An 11407-nucleotide genomic window follows, 5' to 3' on the forward strand; every position below is an offset into this window, starting at 1 on the left:
CCTGTGGCTCCCCAGCCCCCGTGGCTCCAGCACAGCCAGGGCTGAGCCAACAGCAACACACGGAGCAGCCCAAGGCAGAGCCTGCCCAGGAGAGCCCCAGGGCCCAGCAGCACCCACGGCCCCGGGGTGGCCTCCACCACCCCACACAGGGCAAACCCACAAGTTCCCACCCCAAAGCTCCAGCTCAGGAGATGCAGAGAGCCCAGCAACTGCCCCAGACTGGGGGACCAACAGCACAATGGCACAGCTGTGACAAACACAAGCCCCAGGGCCAGCAGGTCAAGGACAGACTCAGCAGTACCGGGGGTTCCTCTGAGCAAGTGAGCCCCAGAATTTGCTTCACTTATTCCTCAGAGTGCCAGAAATTAAAGAAGGGCAAGGCCAGGGTTTTGTTAGCTTTGTGTTTTATGTGCCTGCAACATGATCAGCCTTGGGGATCATCTTTCCCGTGCCCAGGCAGGTGAGGTGGAAGCCACAGGCTGCAGGTACTGGGCAGTAACTGGATCCTGCAGACCCAGATACAGCCAGAGCCAGGAGCCACTGCCCTGAGAGCCCCTGCTGCAGGGACAGCTCCCAGCACCATGCAGGTAAGTGCTGCAGCCCCTCACAGCTTTCACAGGATTGGGGGTGGAAGGGACCTTAAAGATCATTGCATTCCACTCCCTTCTACTTTCCCATGTTGCTCCAAGCCCCATCCAACCCGGCCTTTCCCTCTGGATTCTAACCCTGACATAGGGCAGTGTCAGGCCAAATAGCTTTCATAGGGCAGTGTCAGGCCAAATAGCAAAAGTTCTCCTTCAAGGACATATTAAGGGGCACCTCAAGCCTTCAGTAACAGGTTAAAAATAGTCAAAAATTATTCATAGCAAGTTATATTTCAGTATTTCCACACATGGATGCACAGAGAGGAGCTTCCAACACGGTAACATCCTTCTCAGTTTGGGATCTCACTGTGCCTCCAGTAGATTTCTTAAGTTTCTAGGAGAAAAAAAGCCTCACTCATAATACAAAGAGCACGGTCTAGGGGCTGTGATTGCTTTGCATGGCTATATTGTAAACTGAGGGAAATCCCCTGGGTTGAGAGGCAGCAGAATTCAGTGTCCACGTTGCTGTTCCCCAGCTGACGCTCTGCAGGCTCCGCACACACCAGTGGTGCTTCATCCTCTGCAATGTGCTGCTCTTCCACGTGCTGCTCTTCGGGGCAGATTTACTGGAGCAATACTTCCTGCACTCCCTGCCTCTCTCTTACACCGATGCAAAGGCTCTGGAGATCAGGGACAGGGCCAGGCAGCTGGATCTGGATCCTCTGAAGGCCAACCTCTCTTACAGCAGCAGCAGTGCAGTGACCTGCTCCAACCAGGAGATATTTCTGCTCATTGTTGTCTGCAGCAGCCCGGAGAACAGGACAAGGCGCGACGCCATCAGGCAGACCTGGGGCAACAGCTCGGCCTCCAGGGGTTACAGTGTGCTCACTGTGTTTGCTGTAGGGAAGGCAGCCTCAGCAAGCACCCAGCTGGAGATCCAGGAGGAGGCTCAAAGGCACAGAGACATGATTGAAGGCAGTTTCATCGATTCCCCCCAGACACAGACACAGAAGATGCTGATGAGCGTGGAGTGGACGGTGATTTCCTGTCCCCGTGCCAGGTACATCCTTCACACAGCCCAGGACGTGTTTGTGGGTGTTGCCAGCCTGGCTGGGTACCTGCTGAGCCTAACCCAGCAGGAGGACATCTACCTGGGCAGGGTGGTTCACCGTGCAGTGCCTGACAGGGACCCCCAGAGCCCCGGCTTTGTCCCCGTCCATCAGTACCCCCAGGAGTTCTACCCGGATTTCTGCCACGGCAGCGCTTTCCTCATGTCCCAGGACGTGGCTCGCAAGGTTTTCGTGGCTGCCAGGGAGGTGCCCCTGGCACTGCCCCCTGCTGCCTTTGTAGGGATCTGTGCCAAGAGGGCTGGCATCAGTGCCAGGCACAGCTCCCGCTTCGCTGGGGACAGGCACATCAGCTACAACCCCTGCTGCTATAAATTCATTTTCACCTCTTCTGACATGAGAGAGGACGAGCTATTTAAGGACTGGAAGGAAACGAGCGATGGGGAGGATTGTTCCTTACTGGAAACCTACTACAGCCTGGTGTCCTGCAAGGTTCTGACCTACATTGATAAGTTCAAACAGTTCAACTTGGATAGGATAAAAAATGAGCTCCTTCATTTTGTCAATTAATGTTTAACTCCTGCAAGAAGAGGCTGGATTTTCTTTCATCAGCTGTGTTATCCTGTTAACACTCAGTACAAAGGATGCCCTCCCAAAGTTTGCTCTTTTCCCTTCAGCAGCAAATGAATTCTCACTGTTACAGTGTGACAGAGCAGAACTGGATGTCCTCTGCCTCTCTAAGTACCTACAAGTGCATGCATGGAAGTAAAAAAGAGTATTCCAACAGACTTGTCTATATCCAAGGTTTTTCAGATTTTTGAGTCTTCAAAACTCCTTTTTTATATGAGTGAGGCATCACCTACTTCCAAAGAATTCTGGAACAAAGGGGAAGCTTTCCATCCACAAAAGGAGCTGGTTTTGAGCAGGCTGGTTCAGAGAGAAACAGAGCAGCTCCAGCAGGAACAGACACTGAGCCATCATGGAAATTCCTCAAGTAACGCTGTTTGTTAACATCCATCAAATTACAAGGTTTGGTTTGGGATTTTTGGGTTTTTTAAACCAAATGTTCAGCATGTTACCTCAGTTCTCCAGCATTCTATTTTGTGGTTTTCCTCAATTATTTCCACCTGTTACTTTAAGGGGGGGTGACAAAAACAACACACTTCAAAATTGTCATTTACATCAGATACAGCAGCAGCATGTAATCCATATGGCAATGTACAGCATGGCCAGGGAACTGCCTCTGAGTAATAAGGGGAAAGTGATCAATTAATCAATCAACTCTGAGCTCAAAGCTCAACAAAATAAAGCATATGTGTATACATAAAAAAAATCCCCTTGTTTGGCATCTCTGCACATTCTAAAATATTGTCTTTGGCAAATGTACCATGCAAAGCAGATGCTAAATACTCAGCACACAGAGTAGCCTTCAAAAGCACCAGCTGAAAACACACATGGAAGAGGCTCATGAATTGCAGAACAGGTTTATATATTGATTTCTTTTACTGACATTTCAGCATATGGCTCGTACAGAGGCACCAGCACACAAAGCCACCAAAAATAACAGAGCTGAACTGCCCAGAACAAGAGCAAGCTAAGGACTTGTACATTCCTTTATTTCCTTTTTAGTGCTTTCATGTGTTTGCTGGATGCAGGATCCATGAAGCTCCATGAGACACTGCAGTGCATTTCTCACTGGCAGATCTTTATTGGGCACATTTAGGGTAAAAGCAGCAGCATTGGGATGCAGGATGACAACTCAGGGACATCTTGGGCAACAAGGCACCTCACCTGCATTTAGACAGCTTAGCAAACACAAAGGGATCTCCCCCAGCTCCTCTGAGCTCTCCTGGCAGCAATTTTTGGCAGGCAAAGCCACAGTTCCTGCAGGACAGACCCTGCTGCTTCCCCAGGCAGCACAGGGACACGGGGGCAGGACTCCCCACAGTCACACTTGACTAAAAGAAGCCCCAGAGCAGTAATTTCTTGTTTTATTCTGCTCTGCCTCAACAAAAAGAATACAAGGCTTTGATAGGAAGCAGCCTGTGGTCTGTTTATGGGCAAAGACACACCACATGCCATGGAGTGCCCAGCCACTCCTGATTCCCTGCCACAGCTCTGACGTCTGCAAAAGAAGATTCCAGGTTCCTAAGATGCCACATTTCCATACTCCCACTTCATCCACTCCCTTCACACAAGAGCTCCGTGTTCTTATCCCTTTCAATGATCTAACTCAGGTAACTAAAATACCACATTTCTTCAACACTTTAAAAATTCTATCTCTGTTAAAAAATAGTGTAAACAATTCAAGATTTGGTTCTGAAGAGGCCTTGTAGTGCTCCAGCCACTAAACTGAGCTGCCACCCCACAGCACAGCCAACCAGGGACACAGAGCTCCCTGGTGGGTTTGATCCCTACAGAGTGCAATGATTTGTTTTTAAAAGGGCTAAAAACTTCTTTTTTTTTTTTTCTTTTTAAATCCTCAGCAGAAAATGTAAACAATATTTAGGATTATTTATTCCAGCAAGACTCACATCCAGCAAGTTGAAAACAAGAGAATCCAGTCCATACTCCCTCATGTGGACAGTGTCACTTACTCAGCAACAGGATTCTGACAGAACACAGTGTTCCATGCAAGTGCCAACTCTGGCAGGTAAAAAAAGGAATTAAAAAAGAATATAAATTATGGCAGCATCTGAGGTTACAAACCTTGAGGTGTTTTGGTGTTTTTTTTTTTTTTAACTGAACTGTAACCTACTGATAAAACACAATAGAAAATCCAGACCCAAGAACAATTTAAACAAACACTGATAAATTCTGCCAAATAAAACAAAGTCAGCAGCTGCTAAGTGCTCACCTGGGTTACCTGCCTCATGAAGCACACAGGGAACTTCTGCCATGACATTTTAGGGGGAAATACCAAACAACCTTTAATTTACTCTCCTGACTCACTCCAAATAGAGTCAAAATATCTTCACACTCCTTTAAAGAGACACCTCCAGTGTGGAGAGTTTTTACACCTTGTACCTCAACACCTGTGCCAGGACTGTGTTCTGCAAGAGGGGCACCCCAGACACCAAGGACATTATTCTGCTCCTTCCACAGCTGTAGTAGAAGCTGCTTTAACATAATAGGGGCCCTCGAGCAGGTAAGCCCTGAGCCTCAGGTAGTACTGATTGCCAAAGATCTCTGCAATGGTTTTGGAGTTCACCAGGGCCTTCACCAGTTCATATTTTGCATCCTTTGAAGCTTTGTCAGGCTCCACAGATCTGTCCATAACGTACTCCACAAACCCTGGGCTGCTCAGCATCAGCTTCTGGGCCCATGGTTGATTTGCAATGGCCTGAGCAGGAAGACAAAAGATGTGAGAGGTGGGGGGAACGTTTTTAAAAAAGCAGTTACACAGTAGGGTTTTAGTACAGGGACAAGGAACAGGAGAAATTAAGTAAGAAATTAAGTAAGAAACCACCACTCAAATCAAGCAGCAGGGTTTAACACTGGAGAACAAGTAGAGCTCAGTGCTTATCTTCAAAGTTTTGAGGGAATTATCACAGCAGTGCCTCTGCTAGAGAGGCAGCACCTTAGAGCACAGCTCTTGCCTTTTTTCCCCCCCCCTCTCCAATTTATTAAAAAATTAGCATTACAGACATGATCTGTCTGCTGCATCATTTAAATGGGGAAGCCAAGTGGGGCCTGAGGAAAAAGGCCTTTTTCTGACCACTTCAACTAGAAGCTGAATTCCTTCACTTTAAAGAAATAAATAAATCTGAGAGTGAATGGCACCACAAGTCCCCCCCTGATGTTTCAAACCAAAAGCACTCACAGTAAACACCCGTAGAGCCCCACAGTGGAGATCAGGGAATGGCTGAGTGCTGATGCTCCTGAACAGCTCCAGGGGCTGACTGGACAAGGATGTGAACCAGGATTCAGTCATTCTTAAAAGGTCTTCTGTCTGCTGGTCTGGCTGCATAAATCACAAAAATGAGAGTTTGATTAGGATTATGAAAAGCTTTCAGGTTTTTGGGATGTGTTCAAATGGTTTAATCACCCCTTTAGAGCTACACTCTTAACTCAGTTCCCTGGATCCAAAGACCACAGGGACTGGAGCAGTTTGCCCCTATCCCTCTGAGCACAAGGATATGAACCTGCTTACTCTCACCCCCTCATCAATGAAATCTTGACTTCATCTCTTATTAACATTTCAGAACACCTGGCACCTTACAAACAAACCCAAACCTTTAGCAAACCAATCAGGCAATTTCAAACCAGTAAATCAATGGCTCAGAACACTGAAAGCACAACTGCCACCCAACCTAGAGGCTGCAAAACGTCTCTCACAGTTACTGAGGTGTGTGAGGATTCCATTCTTGGAGATTTAAAGAAAAACCAAAGACAAAAAGCCCAACTTACAGGCAAGTAAAGCAGGGATGAAATGGCATCCAAGCACCGGAGCCGTAACTCGGTGGGGGCATTCTTGGCCTGGTGCCCTATTTTGCTTAAGAGATTTTGAAATCTACTTCCTTTCAAAACAAAAACAAAGTGCTTTTAATTAATTCAGCCAGATCTCTACAGGAATAGTTACCCAACAGTTACATTATAAATTTATTCATTAGGTAAGTGAATATTTTTTTCAATTCCTTTCTGTATCACCCCAAACCAATTCATATTCAATTTATATTATCAAGTATTATTAAATAAAGAAAATACTAACTGGTTTTCTGTAAAACCTGTTTGCCTTCCACATTTGATCCCAGGATTCCCAGTGTGTCCACAGCCACTCCAATCATGGTTGGATCCTGACTTTCTGCCATTTCAAAGACTTTTTCCATAAAGACAGGGTAGCGCTCACAGATCTGCTGGGGACTGTCCACAACAGCCAGATTGCCAAAAAATTTAACAAATCCTGAGAAAACAAGACCAAAAAAAGCATTGAGTGGGAAAACAGCAACTTCAGCAGTGGCAAAATTAAATGTACATTAATGTGAGACTGATTTGTTCCTAAACATGTGGTATTAAGGCTGAATAGTGTTGGTAAAAAGCTCAAAATAAAGACAGAACTAAGCAACAAGCCAAATATTTTGACTGTTGCTTAATTCATGATGTTTGTACTCCTAAAAAAGGCTACAATAACACAAACTTTAAAGCTACAGCACAGCCTGCCCAGATCTTACTGAGGAACATCCTTCAGACTGGATATGTACAATACTGGATATTTAAAAAGTGCTGAGGGACAATCTAATTCCCAAAATTTCCCCTGAGCTTTCAGCAGAGAGGCTTGGCAGTGCTGCCAATTTAACCCAAGCAGCAAAGCCTGGCAAGGAGGAATTCAGGCGGCACCTGGCAGGTAGAAGCTGGAGAAGGGGTCAGACTGTGCCCCCAGGATGATGTTGGAGATCCTGTCGATCACTCCCTGCTGGGCCAGGTACTGCCGGCCCTGGGGGCTGTGGGCCAGCGCTGTCACCATCTCGATGCACGTGGCCCTGCAACACCAAAAAAAAAACCCAGGGATTTTGGTTTGTTTGAGTGGGGCTTGAAGCACTCAGTGATTAAGAAAAAGAAACCACACCCATAAGACACAAGCCTAGCAAAGAAACCCAAATGATCCCAATAGTTCAGCTCATTCATCTCTTTAGATCTGGGAAAGGGCTTGAAGTGTTTCTGCTGCAGCTACACACGGTAATTATCACTCCATTAAGGTATGAACTATTTGACACCCAAGACAGTTTAAGGAGAGGCAGGTACAGCGTTTTTCTTTTTACAGAAACACACACAAATACATTTGTTAGAGATTTAACAATGGTGGAAATGTCCTTAGCAAACTCACCAACATACCTGACCAGCACATCCTCTCCAGTCAGCTCCCCAATTAACTCAGACACTATCCCACTGCTGGCACAGTAATTCAGAGACTCTGCTGACACTGATGAAATCTCCACAATTAACTAAATAAAAGCAAAAGGACAGTTTATAAAAACATTATAATTCACTGTAACAGCCAAATACATCTTCTCTGCTAATTACCCTTACATATATTAAATACGGAATTAATCACATTTTTATCATTAACCCAAATGTCTGCCTGAAGCAACTTCATAAAGAGTTCCAAGTTTCCAGCACATGCATTTGATCTCTATTCACAATCAGCTCCTCCTGTGCTATCCCCATTAAGCTCTAGAATGATTAAATTGTGTTATTCCTCCTTTGCCAAACGTCTCAAGACTGACAGCTGGCATCTCTCCAAAGCTCTTAGCAGCACTTCACATCCATAAATCAAGAGGCTACAGTTAACTATTTTACTTCTATTTTCAGAGAAACAAATACTTTCTGGTGCCTTTAGTGATTCTGTGTAGCCCTTCCGATGCCTTAGGCACCACAAATTAGAAAATGAACAGCAATTCACACTTTTACACCAAGAAATGAGAAAGAGAAGTTCTTGCAGCATGGGGGCTCTCATGATGTCATCTCCCTACTCCTTTCTAGTTCGGGTACAACACAGACATGAAGGAAAGCGGGTGAATCAGTGAGAAACAATGATGTAAAAGCAGTAAAAGCCAGGCTGAGAGCAGGAGCAGCAGAGGAGGTGCCCTGTACCTCATAGACCCTGTAGCGAACGACATCGCTGGTGGCCATGACCCTCCTCAGGTCACCCAGCAAGCTGCTCCCAAACAGAGCCTCCAGCCCCTCCTGGCTCTGGGCTATCCTGGACAGAGATTTGATGGCCTGCAAGCAAAAACAGGAGCTTGTTATTGTGAAAAATGCCTGCTTTATGATTGGCTTTTCACAAATATTAAAGTGAATATTATACGTGTTGTGTTAGAAAGTAATGCTGTAATAATTCTCTTAAGTAGTGTGTTAAATATAGTTTTAGGTTATAACATAATGTTAAAATAGAAACTATGCTATGTAGGAGAATTTTTTCTAAAGAAAGGACTGGCAGTGAGATAGCAGCCACAGCACACCTGACTCTCTTAGAGAAAGGGAATTTATTGCTCCATTATCTTCTTCCCATCAGGATTCAGAGGAAGAAGCTGACACTGACCAGACAGAATCCTGTATTTGAATGGAATTTATGCATAATTTATGAGATGTGTGAATATGCAACAGGTTATTGCTTTTAAGGGTTAATCCTCTGTAAACGTGGGGCCTCTTTCAGGCTTGTGCTGCCATCTGTAACTCTTTGTTTCTGTTGTCTCATACTGTCCTAATTCAAATTGTCCAAATTATTATTACTCTAATTGTATTACTATTTTTATCACCATTTTATTACTATTAAACTTTTAAAATTTTAAAAACAAGTGATTGGCGTTTTTCACATTATTAAAAAGGAACAAATCACACAGAGAAGAAAATCCAAGACTGTATGGTATTAGTTCTTTATTAGCTACTTAACTACAGCTAGACAATTCTAATTATAATTCACTTTTCACTGATGACAGCTCATTTTTACTGCCACTCAACCACCTCAGCTGGCAGAGGAATGGGACAATAAAGGCACCTTTACCTCTTTGGCCACTGCTATTTTCTCCCCACCAATGCAGTTTATGATTTGCTGTATCAGCTCAGGGCTGTGCAGAATCTCTGGGACAGCAGCTGAGTCCTCAACAATCCTCCCAACCTGATCAAAGAGACACAGAAAACAACATGAGAACAAATTCCTTCCCACTGTAAGGATACTCAAGCACTGGAACAGATGAACAGAAACCAGAGTCACAATTTTTGAGGTTTTTGGATCAAAACTCAATTGGACAACACTGAGCAGCTGCTCTTAGCTGAACTTCTAGAAATCCACCCCAAACCACGACATCCCACAATCCTCTCCTTTGAAATTAATGCAGCAAGTGTCGAGCTCCCACAGCCTATGTGGTGTTTCCACAATAGTGTAAAATATCCTGAATATCAAAATGTTGTTGATTTTAATTCTTCCATCATCTGCTGGCCTGGAAAGCTTTAACCAGGACATGTTAGGCAGGCAGAACTTTTAATCACAACCTGCTTTTGTCAGGACGACGTTTTGGACATTATTATTGACATATCACAAAGCATTATACCCAGTGCACAGTAATTATCCCAAATGGCACAAGTGCAGGACACAATTCCTGCTTTTATCACAAAGGCAGGAAAGAGCAGATGGGGACAAACCCATCTCCTGGAGGAAAGCCTGTACCTGGGACATGGTGAGGATCTTCACGGAGTCATCGGGGTGGAAAAGGCCCTTCTGCAGCTCTTCCCTGAGGCTCTGGATCACGTAAAGGGGGTCCAGGGCCTGCAGGAGCCTCTCCAGGATGGAAACACACACGGACACCTGTTCCCTGGGAGGGACGGAGAGAAAAGCCAGCCCTTGAGGAGAGGAGCATCACTGTGCCACCTCCCGCCCCGAAAGAGGGCCAGGAATGAGCCGGGGAGGCGGCAGGACCCCCCCACCCCGCTCCGGGAGAACAGCAGCGGGGCCGGGCAGGCCCGGGGCACCGCGCCACAGCTCACCGGTCATTGACAGCGAGGAGGCCAAAGAGCGCCCTCAGGTGGTGCTCGGCGAGGCGGGAGCGGAGGGCGGCGAGCGGCACGGCCTGCACGGCGACCCGCAGGGCCCGCAGCTCCTCCAGCGCCGCGTCCCGCCGCGCCGCCCGCTCCAGCAGCTCCGCCGCCGCCTCCGCCATCTTGGCCGCCTCCGCCCTCTCCCGCGAGTCTCGCGAGAAGTCGCGTCGCCCGTAGCGACCGCCGGGCGGGGATCTCGCGAGAACTCGGGTGGCCCATAGCAACCGCCGCGCCGTTGCTAAGGGCGCCCTTTGCGTCTGGCAAAATGTAAACAAAATGTCCGCGCGCCACGCCCCCCTGGCTCCGCCCTATTGGCTGTGCGCTGAGGGGGCGGGGTCCCGGTAATGAGAAGGGGGCGGGGTCCCGGTAATGAGAAGGGGGCGGGGTCCCGGTAATGAGAAGGGGGCGGGGTCCCGGTAATGAGAAGGGGGCGGGGTCCCGGTAATGAGAAGGGGGCGGGGTCCCGGTAATGAGAAGGGGGCGGGGTCCCGGTAATGAGAAGGGGGCGGGGTCCCGGTAATGAGAAGGGGGCGGGGTCCCGGTAATGAGAAGGGGGCGGGGTCCCGGTAATGAGAAGGGGGCGGGGTCCCGGTAATGAGAAGGGGGCGGGGTCCCGGTAATGAGAAGGGGGCGGGGTCCCGGTAATGAGAAGGGGGCGGGGTCCCGGTAATGAGAAGGGGGCGGGGTCCCGGTAATGAGAAGGGGGCGGGGTCCCGGTAATGAGAAGGGGGGCGGGGTCCCGGTAATGAGAAGGGGGGCGGGGTCCCGTCGGCATGGCCGGTCTCCATCCCCTGAGCGGGGGCGGAGGTCGGTGCACGGCGTCGCCGTTTTTTTGGCAAAACTGCAATAAACGGCGTTTATGTGGTGTTCGGGAAGGGAAAGCGCTGATCCCGAGAGCGCAGGAACAGCCGGCCCCATCCCGGTGTCTGCCCGGGACGGCTCCCGGTGCGGAGAACGTGTCACCCCCTCCTTTTCTCACCTTTTACAAACAAACCGATGCTGTCAGATAACTCCTGTAACTTTGTGCCTCCAGCTCTGCGCAGGATTCCATCCCCCAGATAAATCTGTGACAGACAGGGGGGTCCTGCGGGCTGGCGAGGAGGGAACTGTGAGAGATCATGGGGACAGACAGGGCGACAGTAAAAAGTTACACGGGGGACAATAAAGTTACAGCGTGGGACAAACGGCGCTCGGCTCTGCCCCCAGGAGATTTTGGGTACAAAC

At 47.9% G+C, this 11407-nt stretch overlaps 2 protein-coding genes across 2 annotated transcripts; one reads left to right on the forward strand and one right to left on the reverse strand.

The window, feature by feature from the left end:
- The first annotated feature begins 420 nt into the window (after window positions 1-420).
- Window positions 421-2221, forward strand: B3GALT9 (beta-1,3-galactosyltransferase 9). Its single transcript, XM_077189410.1, has 2 exons — window positions 421-460; window positions 1083-2221. The coding sequence occupies exons 1-2, from the start codon at window positions 421-423 to the stop codon at window positions 2219-2221; spliced, it is 1179 nt and encodes a 392-aa protein (XP_077045525.1).
- Window positions 2222-3119: 898 nt separating this feature from the next.
- On the reverse strand, window positions 3120-10344 carry PSMD5 (proteasome 26S subunit, non-ATPase 5). Its single transcript, XM_054646201.2, has 10 exons — window positions 10133-10344; window positions 9816-9960; window positions 9153-9266; window positions 8243-8371; window positions 7484-7593; window positions 6989-7131; window positions 6363-6554; window positions 6062-6171; window positions 5475-5615; window positions 3120-4994 (listed from the first exon to the last, which is right to left on the reverse strand). Exons 1-10 carry the CDS (start codon window positions 10303-10305, stop codon window positions 4737-4739), a joined length of 1515 nt encoding a protein of 504 aa, XP_054502176.2. The 5' UTR covers window positions 10306-10344; the 3' UTR covers window positions 3120-4736.
- Between the last annotated feature and the right edge of the window lie 1063 nt (window positions 10345-11407).

The sequence above is a fragment of the Agelaius phoeniceus genome, chromosome 21 (genome assembly GCF_051311805.1).
Source record: "Agelaius phoeniceus isolate bAgePho1 chromosome 21, bAgePho1.hap1, whole genome shotgun sequence".
Classification (NCBI taxonomy): Eukaryota; Metazoa; Chordata; class Aves; order Passeriformes; family Icteridae; genus Agelaius; species Agelaius phoeniceus.